General features: G+C 42.8%; 1 protein-coding gene across 3 annotated transcripts in view; it reads left to right on the top strand.

The window, feature by feature from the left end:
• TMTC1 (transmembrane O-mannosyltransferase targeting cadherins 1) overlaps positions 1–18369 on the top strand; it is a 166458-nt gene that overhangs the window by 35226 nt on the left and 112863 nt on the right. For all 3 annotated transcript variants that reach the window (XM_064737429.1, XM_064737419.1, XM_064737413.1), the window contains 3 exons: positions 1972–2045; positions 3186–3362; positions 6118–6324. In XM_064737429.1, the coding sequence (XP_064593499.1) occupies positions 1972–2045; positions 3186–3362; positions 6118–6324 (458 nt within the window). The remainder of the gene's footprint in view (positions 1–1971; positions 2046–3185; positions 3363–6117; positions 6325–18369) is intronic.

Here is an 18369-nt window from a genome sequence, read left to right as displayed (position 1 = left end):
ATGCAGAATGTTGTACTTGTGATTTTTTTGCTGTGGGGGAGCAAAGGTGGGAATGTGCTCTATTTAAAATAATTTGTAGGAGTCATTAAGGAAAAAAGCACATTCATACTTGCAGTCTTTGTGCTCTGGAACTGAATTCTAAATGGTGGTCCTAATCAGCCCTGCTGGGAATAAATGGACAGTCAGGAGTTTTCTGAAACCAAAGAGCTCAGTGAGGCTGTGCTCTCCTGCTGGGATATTGTTGCATGCCTTCAGTCATCTCCTATAGCCACCCGTTTTAGGGAGGAAAAGTGAAGGCAGCATTTCTGTGTATTCTGGAGGAACTCTCTCACACAGAAGTGTTGTGGCTCATGGATTAATTTATATTTATTTCAATGGAAAGCTAGGAGAATCCTTTTCAGAAAAAGAGTTGTTCACGAACACCAGCATAAGTTGACAGAACAACAGCTCATATTGGGAATTTTTCTGTTTGTTATAAGGAAACATTTAAAGATGTAATCATTCCAAAACTGCAGTCTGTTAGCACTAGGAGACACTTGTATAGCTAAAAGGAGTCTTGCTGTCTTGGAGAAAGAATGGTAATGTCCAGCTCTCCACACTGCAAAAAAGAAAAGCCCTCATTAGCTGAGACAACACTGACTTCACTGCTCTCATTGCAAGCCTTTGTAAATGGGGGAGGCAAACAGCTCCTGTGGCTGAGAACTTTTGAGGAGAGATTACCTTAATAACAAAAAGCCACAAGCTTTGGAGTTACTCCCTGTGCTGTGTTGTGTGAACTAATCAGCTAGGCTCCTTTTGATAATACAGCTTTATATTTTAAGGGAGGTTTTAGATGAGGCCCTCTTGGAATTTATTTTTGTCTGGGTCAGAACTTTAAAAGGTTAAAATAAATGCCAGAGCTCTGAATATAACTTAATTATGTAATCTCAAAAGGGGCGAGATTTCAAAGGGCCTTTTATTTGCTTTATGGTGATTTTTAGATCCTTATGCAGTAGAATATTGAAATAACTGTAAAAAAGAGTGTTTATCTATTCTTCTTCAGTATTCCCTCTTTTATAAAAAGATTTTGTTCATTAATGTGTAGGAAAAAACTCTTGCAAGCTCAGATTGTTCAGGAGGAATAAATTCTATAAATTCTGTCCCATCCCTTTTAGGTGATAAAGTTCATTCCAATGTTACTTACATAGTAAGTAATTTTCTTTAACAAATTTCAGTACTGGGAGTTGGATGCATTTCTCATCTAAGCCCATTATACAAAATTAAAACAAATCCTTAAATTTGGCATTTTCTGTATAGCTTAATTAATATTTTATTAAGTAAGGAATGAGTTTACTGTTGGCTTACCATTTGTTTTATCATTTGTTGGCTTATCATTTGTTTTGCCAAGCTAGAAATGCAGCAGACAAAACTGAGCTTACCCTACGCTGTGGTGGTGTTCTCAGGGATTCCAGGAAGAGGGAAGAGACAAGGATCTGATTCTGTGTTTTCAGAAGGCTGATTTATTATTTTATGATGTATATATTATATTAAAACTATACTAAAAGAATAGAAGGAAGGATTTCATCAGGAGGCTAGCAAGGAATAGAAAAGGGATTATAATAAAATCTTGTGACTGATTGAGATGGTCTGAGCCAGCTGACTGTGAGTGGCCATTAATTAGAAACAACCACATGAGACCAATCCCAGATGCACCTGTTGCATTCCACAGCAGCAGATAACCATTGTTTGCATTTTGTTCCTGAGGCTTCTCAGCTTCTCAGGAGAAAAAAATCCTAAGGAAAGGATTTTCCATAAAATGTATCTGTGCCACTATACTGTCCAAATAGCATTTTGGTATTCTGAGGGGGGATAACACTTTTGAAAGATCAAAAACTTAAAATAGTAGCTTTGAGCATGGATTATTGAGGCAGTCAATGAGTGTTTTACTTTTTTAGATGTGTTTTTACACCTGTGTGTCTCCTTTCCTTTCAGGTAACAGGTATAGTAGGCAGAGCAGACGTCCTGGCCTGTCTACTCTTTCTGTTGGCTTTTCTCTCCTATAATAGGTACGTGGTAACATCATAAGATTCTTTATTTTGAGGAGAGGACCAGAGGCAGCTGTCAGTGTTTCATGGCTCTTGGCAGAGGTGCTTCCCACAGCTCTGCTGTGTGGAAGTGTCCTGGCCCCTGCTTGCAGCCATGGTGATACTTATGAGAACAAAAAACCGCTGAACCAGGAGTCAACATTGACAATCCCTCTTCACTGCTGACCATACAGCAGAGGAGGGCTTGTAAAAATGGTAAAGAAATGTTTTCAATGGAAGGCAAATTGTGTGTAGAGTGAAGAGCAGGCAGACACATGCCTGCCTTTCAAATGCGTGCTGTGACTGTGGGACTCTGGAACACCTGGTCTGAGAGAGTTAAGGAGTGTGTCTAGATCATTAGTCATCCTTTTCAGGTGAAAACTTGGCACTGCTTGCTGCTCTGTGTTCTAAAACTGGAACTGAACCAGTGTAGATACAGAAATAGTTGCCTTGGATGGGGTTTCTGCACCTTTTGCATTATTTGCAGTTTGAAATAACATTGTTTGCATTCAGAAATAGCACCATGTCATCACAGCCACAGGGAGAAACTGCTGATGTCCCTGTGGGGCTGTCTGCTGCAAACCCACTGTGCTGTTTGCTTCAGAAGGTGTGAAGCACAGTGACCCCACAGGAATCTGCCTGTTTGATTTCAGTCCTTTCCTGCCTTCTCCCATGTGACAGGGGCTTGCTGCCCAGTCTGTTAGTGATTAGGACACATCTCTAACTCAGGGGACTGTGGGTGGGATGGAGGAATTTTTGCTTGCCTAGTGCCTTTTGTCCCAGAAGGAGAATTAAGCATGTGTGTTCCACATGACAGAAAGCAGGTGTTTTCCTGCCTTTTCCGTACTTTGCCTTCCCCTGACTGTTTCAAGTCTACTTTATTTTTCTGCTTGTCTTTGTTTCACCTCTTGTGCACCAAGAATTGCAGCAGCTCCCCATATTTTCATCTTCCCTTCCTGTCCTGTGGCTAAGCCTTTTCTCATTTTAGATTGTTCATGTCTTGACATGTTTGTGTCAGCCATCTTAAGGCATTAAGGACAAGTGTCTCAGTATTTGTGTGACTGTAGGAAACATGAAAATAGCAGAGAAGTTAAGATATTTCATGTCAATTCTGTTTTTCAGGAGTGTGGATCAGCTTTATGTTGGGGAACATTTCCCTCCCACTGCCTCCCCATTCTTTTTGCTGCTTAGTTTATTCCTTGGGACGTGTGCAATGCTGGTGAAAGAAACTGGAGTCACTGTGTTTGGTGTGTGCTTGGTTTATGACTTCTTTTCCCTCTCCTACAATGGACTCAAATTGTAAGTAACTTGTTATGCTTATGGTGCTTTTCAGGTGTTTTCACCTGTTAGTCTAAAATATGTATTATTATGGTATGCAACACTGGGGGGAGATGGACTTGCCCTGCTGAATTAGATGGATATTTGACAAATTTGGAGGGGACCCACAATTGCATTCTGTGTTTTGTGGTGGTGTTTTTTTTTATTTTTTTAATTTATTTTTATTTTAAATTTTTTGTTACTCTTTTGCTGCCTGACTACTTTTGTTGGGTAAATCGACCAGATGTGAAGAACTGACCCCTGAAATGCTGAATTCACCCTGGCAAGACTAACATTTATTTTTAGTGTGGGAGTTCTGACTGAAGCATCAACATCCTGAAGTTTCTCCGGTTTAACTCCTTCCATTCACAATGTCTGCTTGATTATTCTGGCACAATGCTTTGTGTTTAGAAATGTTACATAATGTTTAGTAGTAAAACCAGGTTTGATATTTTTTTATCCATCCTTTCAGAATGGAAAAAGAGGGAAAATACCCATCCAATTCTGGTTGGAATAATTAGCAGCTCTCAGAAGTCAGTGGAGAAAAATAAAATACTTTGAAGTTTGTAACCCTCACCCACTTAGTGTCACAAATAACTGTGCTGTTTTCCATCTCCATTCAGAGTCAGAAGTCCTGGTTTATTAGAAAATTTTTATAATAACCATTACATATAGGTTTTATCTGTTTTTTTCCCAAAACATCCTTGGTGCAGATCTATGAGTGTATATGAGAGCTCAGTGCTCCTGAGAATGGGAGTTCTTGCTTCTCATATAATTTTTTTGTGTTTTCACTGGTGTTGCCCACCAGCCCTGGAACCTGTCACACCCTACATGAGCTTGTGTGCATCTGGGTTATAAAAAGGACACTGAATTTGTGTTTCTGCAGTGAATTAAATGAACAGAGCTGGCACAAGGTGAGGGCAGCAGCTGCAGGGAGGAGAAGGGGGACTCTCAGGAGCATCCTGGCTTCCCTCCCTTTGTGGCCCTTTCTCCAGGCCCTCATGGGGACAGACCAGTTTCAGACCTGCCCTGTGGCAGCGCTGGCAATCAGCAGGCAGGGGATTCCTCCTCTTTTCACTGGATAAGTTGATCCTAATGGTGTGACTGGTGGGCAAAGAGCCAGGGAGATTTCTGGGGGGCTGACAGCCAGCTTGCTTGTTAACACTTGTATTTACACCCTGACAGGCTGTTTCAGGAGCTGCCTGGCTAAAGGGAACACAACTGTTAATTAACTGCAGGAAAATCTGTGCCTTCCTCCTCCCTCCTTTCCTCAGTCTCCCCCTTCCATAGCCCCAATTCCAGGGTGTCTCTTCAAGCTGTTCTTTTGTTTCAGTGGTGGCCAGTTGCCCAGATGTGGCACTATTTAGCTTGTAGGAATGAAGCTCTTTAGTCCAGATGTGCTGTATTTTGTTATCTCCTCTGGCTGCATGTATTGTGCATTTACCTCTTTGTGATGCTCAAGATTTTATGATTGCATTTGACTTTAAGGGGCAGCAGAAAACAAACACCCTTCTATGTGCCGCTGAAAACTCCTCTGCTTCTTCCAATCTCTCCAGATTTGTTTTTTGTTTAAAAGTGGTGGAACATCATTTGTTTTCTGGAGCAAAAAATTAGGAGTGACACCACAGTGCTTCCCATCTTAACAGAGGTCCAGAGAACAGCTTGATACAGGAGTGCTTATCTTCTCTTGCTGTCAAATCTCTAGCTCTTGTAAGGAACTAATAAATACTGTCCTCTCAGCACACAAAGGCTTTTTTAATGGATTAAAGCAGTATTGTCTGTTGTAGATTTGTAAAAAATAGGTTAGAAACTGTTGTAATGTGCTGGGGTCCCAGGACGAGAGAAGAGATGAGGATCTGACTCCGAGTTTCAGAAAGCTGATTTATTATTTTATGATATATATGATACTAAAACTATACTAAAAGAATAGAAGAAAGGATTTCATCAGAAGGCTTGAAAGGAGTGGAATGGAATGATAACAAAATCCTGTGACTGACCAGAGAGTCTGAGACAGCTGGGCTGTGATTGGCCATTAATTAGAAACAACCCCATGAGACCAATCATAGATGCACCTGTTGCATTCCACAGCAGCAGATAACCATTGTTTACATTTTGTTCCTGAGGCTTCTCAGCTTCTCAGGAGAAAAAATCCTAAGGAAAGGATTTTTCATAAAATATGTCTGTGACAGTAAAATAGTTGATAATTGTTAAGCATGTACTGTTAGTTTGGTTGTTATATTGTAAAAGGGGTTTAAAGAGTAGTTATAAGAAATACGGTTCTCAATGTACCATAACACACATCAGTAAAGTGCAGCACCCCCCAAGTGAAACGAGCCAGCCTGGACAGAACTGTAATGGGCCAATCCAGTGCCTTAAACCTTCATGCAAATGAAGGATCCAAAAAGAAACCAATCCAAAGGGACAAAAAACAGGATAAAAAGGGGCTTCTGACCCACTGAATTTGTGCCACGTTGGGGTCATCGGAGACATCCCTAGCACCAGTGCTGCAACATCCTCGACAGGAGCGCTCCTGCTCAGCCTGGGCCCCCTTGCTTTAGGCCTTTCTTTTTCTTATAATAAAACCTGAAATCACTTTAGTACTGGGATACTGCTCTCGTTTTTAACACTTAGATACCATGTTGTGCCCATTTCACAGCGTTCAACCTTTGGATGAGTAAAAGTGCCAAGAATACAAGTCCTCACATCCTTTTCTTTCCCTTTCCCTGCCTTTTCTCAGGAGGAACGGGGCCATTCCCCAGAGGCCCTCGCGGCCTCCCGTGCCCGCTCCGTGGGGCTCATCGCTGTCCGGCCGGGAGAACGGGAAGCAGCAGCAGCAGCAGCATCGCTGTGCCCAGCGCGGCGCCTGGAGCTCCTGCCACCCGCCCGGGCCCCGCCAGCAGCCCAGCCTGCCCGTGCCCAGCAGGGCCATCTGGGCCATCCACAGGTATTGCTGCCCACCCCTGCTCCCTTCACCTTGTGTTAGCCCTTTTTGTCCTGAAATTGCTGTGGGTGTTTATAGTAGGAGTCCTGGTTAAATATATGTATTGTATAAGTGGCCTTGCCCCAGTCCTAGTTGTTCTAAATGGGCTGCAGCTGTGATGTCGTTAATTGGGCAGCAGCTGTGGCTAATGAAGATAACTGGGATAAAAGGGGGTGGGCTGGCTGGTCAGGGAGAGCCTTGGAGGAGCCCTGATGAAGCAGTAGGAGCAACACTGCTGTGAAGAGCTGCTTGTGAGAAAGCCACCCTGAAGGTATGGGACTCTAGAAATATGATAATAACAATATGAATACAACAGTTGTGCTTGTGTTACCGGGAGGAGGTGGAAGGAGGGTTAAGGGAGAAAGGAGGAGAATATCTATCAGAAATCAGGGCAGCCCCCATGATGGGGAGAGAATGATGCATCTGACTCCATGGATATCAGAAGGTGTAACAGGCACAGGGCCTGCAAGGCCTCTCTGGTGGTCAGCAGACTAAGATAGGAAATGCTGAGTTATGATGACTGGACCTAGGAAGCCCCTTTTTCTGCCTCCAGACTCTTGCTTATCTCTCTGTAAGACTATAGGTCACTTTCCTTTGACCCTTATGATTGGACAATTCCTAAAACCCCTGAAACCTATATAAAGGGCTACTTTTGCCTAGTTTGGTAGAAGAGCTCTCCCTGAGAACCTTGCAGAAGATCTCAATAAAGACACCCCTGTGGAACCTCACACAGCAGTCTCCTCTCTCTCCCTGTGTCTGCCAAAGGCCCTTAGCTAGCAAAGAGCTGAAATCACAAAATGAGCTGATAATCACAAAAGATCTGATATCACCTAAACTTGCTAAGGTAGCCTGTGGCTGGGAGCTGTTTGGGAATTCGGGCTGTGCTGAGCAGAACTGTGCTATCTGGACCTGTAGCAGCCCACCAGGGATACCCTGAAACCCAACCAAGGCTGAATTAAGAAGCTGATTAATTACTTTATTATACTATATTACTATACTATATCACACTATATTAAATTACACCTGAATTTGCCCAAGCACCCAACTTCACTCAACTGCACAGAATCTCGTGACTGACTGCTGACTGACAGTCTGCACTTGCGCTTGGCCCTTGTGAGAAACAACTGCTCACTTTGAACATTTAAAAGGGTTTATTATACCTTAACAGAAATACAATAAAAGGACTACATAAGGAAAAGGCTGCAGCACTGGGAACTGCCCCTTGTGCACACCACATGGCCAGTTTGTGTTCTAGATGGATGCCCAGTCTTTTATACCCCTGGGGTTGCATCAGCCAGCCCTGGCCCCTCCCAAAGTCTGTCACTCAGCTCTTCTGTGCCATTTATCAGTGGAAAATCCTTTCTTGTAACTGGATTGGAGGTCAGGTGTTGCCATGCTGCCCCCCTGAGCACCCCCAAGCTTTTCATTCCCCACTGCCCCACGCCAGGGACACCTGTGCAGCTTTGTACCTGTCCTGGACAGCCCAGGCTGTCTGATGGCAACAATACAGGGGGAAAGGGAACTGTGGGGAGAACAGAGGGCATCTAAACTACAATAACATAACTGTACAGCACTAAAGCTTTTCTTAATATTCACACAATAGTGATCTTTAATTGTGAGAGCCAGTCATCTCATTATCCATCTATAAGACCCTGATAGGCCAAGGAAACAAAACACCATCACTTTGGGTAAACAATCTCAATATTGCATGCTACTTTGGCACAACACAGGAGCAGTGAATGAGAGAAAAATTGTGTTGATCGTTCTTTTCTCTGCTTCTCTCATTGCTTCTCTCAGGTTCAGAGAATGTGAATCCCACAAATATCTTTTAAATACCTTCAGTGATAGTGACTCCACTGCTTCCTTGGGCAGTCTGTTGTTGACAACCCTTTCAGTGAAGAAAATGTTCCTAATATCTAATTTTAAACTTCCCTGGCATGTCTTGAGGCCATTTCCTTTTGTCGTGGTGTTTGCTACTAGGGAGAGACTGATGCCCACAACAGGGGGCAGGAGGTTAATATAAAAAATATCTTCTGTCTTGTTCCATCATCTTGTTCCTTGTTTCTTTCACTCCTGTTTTTTTGTGCTCCTTTCTCCCCTCCTTTGCTTTGTATTTTTTCCAGACACCCTCCCTCTGCCCCCGCTTTTGGGAACATCCCTTTCTTGCGCAAAGGGAAAGCCCCTGGCCTGCCAGCCTCTTCAGGGGAGGCTGCAGAAGCTGAGCTGGAGAGCCTGTGCACGTGGGATGGCTCCAGAGCGAGCTCCTCCACGCTGCCAATTGGCATTTGCTTTTTGGCAGCTGCCTCTTCAAGTGTTGTGAAGGATTTGTGCACATGGCAAACCAAGGCCTGCGCGTACAGAGCTGCTTTCTGTTTGAAAAGGGGCTCTCATGGTGGTGTGAGCTGCTCAGCTGCTCTCTTCTCAAGTGACTGACTGTGTACAGCACACTTGCAATGGCTTGCTGTGTGAGAGTTGGCTGTGGGATGCCCAGAGTGGAGCTGGCTTGGTCCCAGTGGCTGAGAGGGAAGCGTGCCTGTGAGAGTTGTGCTGTTGTCACATTATGTGAAACAGGAAGAACTCAATACAGTTTCTCTATTAAAATATATTCTGTATTAAAAAAAAAATCCTTGCTATAGAAGAAAAAAGAAAAGATGAAGTTGCTGTTGAATGTGTAAGATTCATTATGCAATTTTGCCTTGTAATTCACATATGTCTGACTTGTGTAGGTCTTCTTGCATAGCAAAAGGATGGGGGGAAAAAGCTTTAAATATTTCAGAGGCTCCAAAATTGGTGGACAGACTTGGCACAGTGAAGTAGCTTCAGGTGTCTTATTTAGCCTACCAGATTACTAGTTGTAAGGTTTTCATTAGAATAAAGTAGAGGGCGCTAATCTGTACTTTTAAGTACCTGTAATGTGATCAAGTAGGTTTCTATTTAATAATAATTTATTATACCTCTTCTTACTAGAGCTGAAAAATGCAAGAAGATATAATGGAAGAATTAAGGGAATTGGTCTAATTAGCAGTAACTGGAGCTAGTTATGTAAATTTTTGGTGCAGAGATATTTTTGTTCTTTATTGTCACTTACTCTTATCTTCAGCCATCCAGTGAATATGTGGGTTGCAGTCCCAGTTGCCTTTAGGAGTAAGGAATGAGTTAGTCTGGAGGAAGTTGTAGGTTTTATCACCACTATTTATTGCAATTTTGGGGAATGCTGGCATATGCTACTGAGATGAGCTAACTAGAATCTCTTGTGGGTTTGATCCACCTCCCTGAGTTTTAAAACCTGAAGAAGGCTTGTGAGTGTGTGTGCATTTCCATATGATATAAATGGGGAAGGACAGACAGGAACTTTCATGTCAGGCTTGTACTTGAGTTTGGGGTAAGGCCTCAGTGCCTTCACTCTGGTGTGGTCTGTGTCCTGTTGAAAATCACTGTCAGTGGCAAACATCACTCATTCTCTTTTTCATGATTTGTTGAAGCCACTGAAAACTGGGATCTATTTTTTTTACCTTTTTTTTTTCTTTACCTTTTTTTTTTCTTTTCTTAATTGGTTTTGGTTATGCCATGTTCTGTGTGCCTCACTCTGTGTTGCTAAATGTGGTCCAGCCCACAACAGCTTGCATACTTTTGAAACTGAAATCTCTGTTTCTCTTTGGTGTCCTAGAAGCTCGTTTTTATGGTGTCTGCTGGTGGTGAGACTCTTCCCTTGGAATGGACCATAGACTGGAATTAATGCTGTTATTTTCCATGTGTATGAAGAGTTGCATGATGTTTTTTGTAGGTTTTTATTTATGTATTTTATTAATTTTTTGCCAGGTTAAATAAAAAGCAGGTGTACCTGGAGCTGTGCCCACAGCATCACTTTAAATCTGTGTTGTGTGTGTAAGAGTGTGAGAGCTCACTACTCATTGGCATTGTGGGAACCAGGCCCAAAACGCCATTGATCCAAAATCCAATGAAATCCTAAAGGCTGTAGCAGGGATAAATGGGATCTGATGACTAAACTGGTGGTGCTGTTGTTCCCTCTTACAGTAGCAAGGGAAGATGGAAATGCTCTGCAGAATGTGGTGCATTCCAGGGATGTCTGTGCTGGCCCTAAGTTTGATAGACTATGAGGAAAAATATGTTGAGGTCATAACTTATCTTCCCTGAGTCCCTGTGCAGTGTGCATGGTCAGGGGTTGAGCTGAAACAGATGCTGTCCTTCAGCATGAGGGAAGGCACTGGCACACACACTGTGGGGCTGTGCAGCAATTGCTTGGCTTTTCCTCCCTGCCTGCTTCCATTTCCAATCCTATATGCAGCAATGATTTTAATATTTTTTCTTTTTTGACTGATATGATAGTATAGCACATTTCTGCTTAAACATGAAATTACTGTTCAAAAAGCAGAAGTGTCAGCTGAATTTCTGTTCCTTTCCCACGCCACACAGGGCAATGCTATGTTCTAGATTTGTAACTGATAAAGACAGAACAGTGTGAACGCTTTCCCAGATGTGGGCTTTCATGTGTGCAAGCTCCACCTTTTCTTGAATTTGTTGGAAAATGTTTAATAGGAAAGTGTGGGTACGAAACTGCCTGGGTTATAAAAGTGAGAGGAAAACACTTTCTGTTAGATGGGGTACAACTTCCTTAAATTTTGGTACAACTTCCTTAAATTTTGATGAGTTATTCCCAGTTGCACTTACCCACCCTGGAGGTCAGTGGTGGTCGCTTTCATATACAAAGCACAGCAGCAAAAAGCAATGTGTGTCTGAGAAAAGCAGCAGGGAGGTAACTATTGTTTGTTGTGTGTTTGCCCCTGACTAAAATGAGGCAGGAAACCTGGGTACTTGTCTCTGGCCTGAAAGTTCCTTGGCATGCAACAGCAAAATAGCAAGGAAGTGTTAGAGGACTTTGCAAACACCAGTGCAAAAGCTGTTGGAGAAATTTGAGGGCAGTTTGGGGTTGTCTGTGGTGAAAAAGGTCTGGGCGTGGGAATAAATCACATGGACTCCATTTCCTTCATGGTGGAAAAAAACCCCTGTTTATTCACATAACTCCTTTTTATAGAGTTTTACAGGCCTTGTGTGTGACTCCCATTGCTCAGTAGCTTTCATGCCAGTTACTTATTGGTGTGTAACAGGTTGTCACCCTGTATTGATTGGTCACTCAAACCCTCCGTGTGTACGTGCAGGAAAAGTTGTTTGTGAGAGATAGTTGTCATTTTTCTATCTAAAACCAGTTTATACAGGTGCAAGTTGTTTTTCACCCAGGAGCAGATTGTTATGCTAACGAACTGCTCACACCAGAATTGTTTTCACATGGGAGCTTGCAAAATGCAAGCCTGACAAGGCCAGCCATTGATGTTAGGAGAACAGGCTTGCTTTTATGAAGCCTTTCTTTATGATTTTTCTACCTTACTGCAACATCTGGGAGCCTGGCAGTCCAAATGCTTTTCTTCTTTAGGAAAACAAAACGAGTAATCTGGAGCATTAGGGCCAGCCCAGGCTTTTTCCTTCCTCTATCACTGGTGATGTCCTCAGGGTTGCAAGATGTTACAAATAAAGGATCCAGCTCCTAGTCTGTGATGCTCTGAGCAAAGGTTGGTATTAATTCCCTCTGTGTGAAAGCAGAGGAAAGGAAGTGCTGCATTGTCACTGGCTATAGGCTGTTTTCTTTCTTTTTTTTTTCCCTTAATTTATATTTAAAATTGAATTGAGAATTGAACAACACAGGTTTGTTCCAAAAGGCAAGCAGGGCCCTGAGTGCCAAGGTCTGGGGAGGCACAGTGTGTGCTGAAAGATGGCAGATTAGGTAAGTGTCATTGCTATCCTAGGATCTGTGGGATGCTGCTTCTGGGGTGTTGCAAGATTTTTAATTCTAGCAGGTTTGCTGAGGCTCTGTCATTCTTGCTGTTTAGTAAGCTTAAGTTATGAATGAAGTTTGGCTGCCTCTGGGGAGGTGGATTGCAGAGGTGGATTTGGCCTGTGGTTTGTTCTTCTCTGAACTCAGTTCTTCAGATGGCTTTTCCATTGTGAGTTTGAGCAATAGCTCTCTCTGCTGCTGTGTCTGTACAGTCTGTGTAGGAAATGCTGAGTGAATCCTTCTGAAGGCCAGGAATTCCCCTGCAGTCAGTGACAATATTTATTGTCATGCACAGATGGCACCTGAGGCCACCAGAAGGCTCTGCTAGTCTGGAAACGTGTGAGTTGTGGGTGCCCCTGTGCTTACAGCCATGGATTCAGCCAAGGAGTTACATGCTCTGCCCTGGAACTGTCTTCCAGAGAACCCTTGTGTAATCTTGGGGAAATAATTACATCTCTCTGTTCCCATGGCATGTGCTGGAAGATGAGGCACAGTAATGCATGCTGCTTTTCTACTTCCATTTGTGTCATGTGCTGGTTGTCTTCTGTCCCCCTCCCAAAAGAGAAACCAAGCCAAGGATTCTCTCTTAGGCATGCTTGTGCCATTATGTGTCTTATTTTTTGAAATCATCAAGTGCTGTTTCAGTACAAGTAACGAACTCATGTCTTGCAGACTGCAGTTCAGTTAAGAGCAGCACTGCTTTGATATGGTGATGACTAAGGTTGCATGAATGCAGAAAAAGGGGCTTGTTTAGACCTCATTGTGCTGCAAAATATGCACTAGCCAGATAAGAAAGATCTGCTATAATTTTGGCCTCCTTGTGTGTTTTTATTGTGACAGTCTTTAATTACACTATCACATGGCTTTTTCTTTTTTGCACAAACCCTGCTGGAGTTGTTGCCCAGAATGGATGGTGATCAGTTAATGAGAAACTATTTGATATTTTGTTTTTTCCTGGTCCAGAGCAATGCCCCATGCCCTATTTACTTCGTGTTATTCAAGTCCTGCTCTGAGACAGATTTACAACTTCTCAGTAATTCCTCTGTGTACACACCACCAAGTGCTGGTATTTCCTTGCAGTTTGTCACATAGGTCTGCAATCTTCTAAAGTACTTTTGGCATAGTTTCTGCATGTGTAACTTCCTTACTGTTCAGAACAAGCAAAGTGATTAGCCAAAAATTTTATAGTGGGGAGCCACATGGATGTTGAGTTGGATTCACCTTTGTATTTACTTCATGGACATGTGCTGGTTGAGCAGGCAGACTGTCTGCAGGCAGCAGGAGACTGTGCTCTGTAGGAGTCAGTCTTGAGAGGTGAGGGACCTCTTCCTTTAGATATGTGCAGACTGAGGAGGCACAATGATATGATGTCCCTTCCAGACTTGCAGAGGAATGAACCCAGCCCAGCTTCTTCTGGCAGCCCTTTCCTTCCTCTCTCCCCAGTTAGTTGCCCTGCCTCACCTGCTGCAGCCTGTCCTTGTCTATTCTTTTGTTAGCCATGCTTTTCCTTAGCCATGTAATTGTTCTGGTTTTTGCTCCTCAGGCTTTGCCTTTTGGATCTTGCTGTTTCCCTCAAGAGCTACTTTGTCTCACTCCCAAGGTCCCTCCTGTTCTCCTGCCCCCTAAGTCCTTGCCAAGCCATTCAAGGGCCCTGATCTGTGTCCTTGTACTGCCTGTTGTGTCCTCCCTGTGCTCCCCTCTCCTCCCAACTCTCCAGTTCAGTCTTCTGCCCAGCATGGGGGTGAGGTCGCTCTGGATGCTTTCAGCACTCACTCTCTTTGCTTATCTCCTCCTCCCCTCTGCATGGGTTTCTGCTCTGTGGGCTGCAAAGCCCAGTTTCTTTTTAACCTCATCTCTCCATGAGGTCAAAACCCCCCGCCTCATCTTGGGGGTTCAGCTCTCCTCTGCCCTATAGCTAATATACTGATTTTCCTGTGCTCTCTGCCCAGGTTTGAGGAGGAGAGAGCATGGAGAGCCAGGCAGAAGCCAGGAGCCTGCTCTGCTCTGGTGCTTGGGGTGGCATGGAGCCACAGCTGATCTCACTCTTGGCTTCCCTGTGGCTGGAAAAGTAGGCACTTGTGCATGCAGTTGTTTGAATAGGAGAGGGTTGGTTTTAAATTTGACACCCTTTGTTGGATCTGTTTCAGCCACTGTTCTGGATAGCACTTCTCTTGCCGTGCAGAAAAACACCTCTCTCCCTCTTTTTAAGTACTTCCTAGAAGGAAGAGGAAAGTAAATAATTTCTCCTTATATTGACAGTACCAAGAGGCCCTGTTTATTTCAGTAAGCAGCAAATAAACTGAAGTAGTTTGCCTTCATGTGCACTGAATGTCAGAAAAAAGGGACAAGACTGAGTCTGATGTTACTTTCCTTAGCTGATGATGACTTAACATGTTCTAGCTTGTTTAGTGGTGTTTTTTTTTTTTTTTTCCTAGCAAAGATTATTTAGTCTTTTAAAGATTCTTTAGACTTTGATTTAGTTCATGAAAATCCATTTTTGTGGAAACTGTGCCTGGGACAAAGAATGGTGCTGTGCAAAACAAGAATCAGGAGGAGAAGTTAATGACTGGTTTTGGGTTTCTTTTTTCCCCATCTTCTGAAAGATGCTGATGGCTTATTCATTCGTGTGCAGAGGGAGAAGGTTTTTCTCTCTCATTAATGGGAATTGCGTTTAAGCCCTGCAGTTGCAGTCACTTCATTGTACATCAGCCTCTTCTGTTCCCTGTGTTGCTAATTGGAAATCCCCAATTTGTAGGTGCAGCCTGTGTGTCCCAGAGCTGACTCACAGGAGTCTCTGTTCATTCCCTTTGCCTCACAGGACTGCCTTTCTATTCACAGTTCCTGGCAGTCTCATTAAAGCAGCGTTTGAAGCAGCAGCGTGCCCGTGTCCATTGGCTTTCTCTGAAAGCCCTGTAAACCACTGTCAGAGAATTAACAGCAGCTGAGAAACAGGAACAAACCCTAATGGCTTGCAAGGTCATTTTCCCTGCAGTAAATCTGGGTTAGTTTGGCACAGAACAGTAGTTCAGTCACCCAGGAAATAAAAAAAAAAACCCCAACCACAACACCTGAAGATGGATGATACCGAGATTATTGCAGGTATTTCCCAGGATAGCAAATCTAATTGAACAATTTCCCTCTTACACTTTGACTTCCAGGCACATTTTTTGACATCTTTTTGGAAACTTCTAGGCTGTTCTCAGGAGTAAAGGACTCAGCTGTATCTACCTACCTCATTAATGACTGATGCTTTCCAAGCTGGTCCCTGTTTCCTCTGTGAGCTTGGTAATCACAGCATTTATTAAGGGAGGTACAGCAGACTCTCAGGACTAAGTTACTTGGCTTTAAATGCTCACAGGCTGATACAAGCAATCAGTTGCTCAAAATAAGGACACCAATCTCATCAAGTGTGACTTTATGTGGATGGTTTAGGTTGTGTGATAAGGGTTACTTTGATTTTTTTAATATGAAGTAGCTGTTGAGATTTAATATTTGGTTAAAAAGTCTAAAAAAAATATAATCTGCTAGCATGTGTAATGCTTCTCCCATCCTCCCTGTATGCTTTCCAAGATGAACAGATTCTTTCCTGACTAGAAACTTAATCTTCAACTTAATCTAAAGTAGAGTATTAAATCCTCTTTCACATTTCTAATGCAGTTATCCCAATATTCTTTTCCAATGAGTGCATTAGAAAACTTAATCTTCTACTTGGCTTGGAAAGGCTGGAACACACTTTCCTCTCTTGATCTTTGAAATGCAGATTTTCTGTTTCTATTCTTTTAAGCAATTTCCAGAATGTGAATATCCAGGAAACTGCAGTGCAGAAGGGACTCTTGTAAAATGCATTCCACATTCCCAAACATCCGTGTTAAAATTCAGAAATTGGCCAAAGTAAGCTGAGAAAGGCGAGGTTTGTGCTTGGGCTGTTGGAATGCTGCTGTTGAGTGTTTGCTTTCCAGGTCTGACAGGTCTCACAGCATCTGGTGGCACCCAGCTTTGCCTCATGAGTTCTCATTGCCTGCCACAGCTGATCATGGAGTGGTTTAAATGATAATTTCCAACTGGAATATGCTGTGGTGGCTGTTTTGATTTCCTTTTTTTTTCACCTCCTTTCTAAAAGTTAGGTTGTCTTAAAAAATTATCATTTTTTTGCCATGTGGGTAATGCAGTTGTTCCCTCTGTTTAAAGCTTTGGTTTGCAGCATGTTTGCTGTAGATCCTCTGCTCAGGCTTGGGGCTGAAGTCTGCTCAAATCCCTTCTTTTGTGACCTGTGAAATCCCTTGGTTTTGCAAATCAGCTCTGGCATAAGGAGATATTAAACATAAAATTATTACTTTGAAACTAACTGTGGTTGCACTTTGGTTGTGCTAGTGTAAAAAGTATGGAATAAAGTACTGTGCCATTTAATCTGTGAAAGATGCCAACAAGCCCTCTGGGTGTGTTACTCCAAAGAGGAAAATTAGCAGGAAAAGCTTGACAAGAAACTTTTCCACTGATTGTTCACAATAAAATTCAGGGAAAGAGTAATTATCAGTTAGAGATGGAAGGAAGATGGAACATTACCTTTATATCCTTCCATAAAACACAGCTTTATCACCTCATACACCAGTGTTACACACACAGTTCCTTCAAGGCCATGTAGGAATTTCTGCAGAGACCAAGCTGGTGTAAAAATTATGGCCTGGGGGTCTCTTGGAGTATTTTGGTATTATCTGATTTAATTACATTTACCATAATCTCTGCCTAATCTCATGACAGCACCTTCTATCACTGCAGCAGAGATAGAAAGTTGGAAGCAGAGATATTTTTTTTTATTTTCTGGCAGTAAACTCAGTTAATTTGTTGTTGTTCTCCCTCTTGTCCCCTGTCTCTCCACCGTTAATTATGTCAAACATTCATTTCAGCAGATGAGTTGTTTACAATACAAATGTTTTTGGTAAAGGCATCAGGAATTTTACAATACAAATGTTTTTGGTAAAGGCATCAGGAATTTTACAATACAAATGTTTTTGGTAAAGGCATCAGGAATTTCACAATACAAATGTTTTTGGCAAAAGCATCAGGAATTTTCATTTTGGGAAGCTGTCACCTGCTCTGTGGTCTAAATGTCTAATGCTGGTCTTTCTGATCAGTCTGTGATGATCAGCATTCCTTGCTCATCTTGGCTGGCACACTGTGGATTCACTGTCATGGCCCTGCCTGTGGTCCTGAGTGGTATCTCCATCATGGAATTACTCACTATGGAAAGTGAAATTCCTTCATTCATGGGAGGTGATGGATAGCTTTCCAGCCAGAGGGCATTTGTTCATGCATTTGGTCTAGTGCTGTGCATTAATGTAAGTAGAGGAATTTTTGCACGATGCTTCTTCAAGGGAATAAAACAACCCAACAAAGAATTTGTTTTACTTGAAGTTAGGATTTGTCTGTTGAACTGCTGTTAGTATATTTAACAAAACAGGAGAACACTGTGGGAGCACCATATCAAACCAGGATCCAGCTAACTCAGTGCTCTCACCATGGTCATTACTGGGTGCTTACAGAGAAGAGAAGAATGGCAGTGGGGTCAGGACAGGGTTATCTTTCCTTACTGTGGCTGCTGGACGTGTGCCAGGCATTGATTTAGAGTCCATGGGTCTGGATGCTGTATCTGGAGCACTGTGTTTAAGGCTCTCCATGGGCCAGTCCTCTGTGGAGTTGCCTAATTTCCTTTTTAGAACTCTTCTCTCCTCTGGCTTTGAGGGCCTCTTGTTGCTGTGAGTTCTGTGATTTTAATTACACACCATATAAAGGAATCTTTTTGTTTGCTTGAAACCTGATAATTTCATTGGGAGCCCTTTGACTTTGTGTGATAAGAAGTAGAAAGAAATTTTGCTGGTCCCCTTCCTCAGGCCCCTCATCATTTTACAGTACCTCTGTGTGTGTGCTCCTTTCCCAGGGTGGAGAGTCCCGTTCTCTTGGCTCTCTCCTCACGCAGACACCATTCCATGTGTCTGATGAGCCTTATTACCCTTTCCTGTACCTCTTTGATCTCTATTAGATCCTTTGGGAAATGGGCAGAGGAAGGGAAAGTCTCAGAATATCATGCTGGAACTCAGATTTTTATTCATTGCATTCTTAGTTCTGTTTTTCACAAGCTGCAATTTTTTTTTTTTTTGGTGCTG

This window comes from Zonotrichia leucophrys, chromosome 1A, assembly GCF_028769735.1.
Source record: "Zonotrichia leucophrys gambelii isolate GWCS_2022_RI chromosome 1A, RI_Zleu_2.0, whole genome shotgun sequence".
Taxonomy (NCBI): Eukaryota; Metazoa; Chordata; class Aves; order Passeriformes; family Passerellidae; genus Zonotrichia; species Zonotrichia leucophrys.
This window is presented reverse-complemented; position numbering and strand designations above follow the sequence as displayed.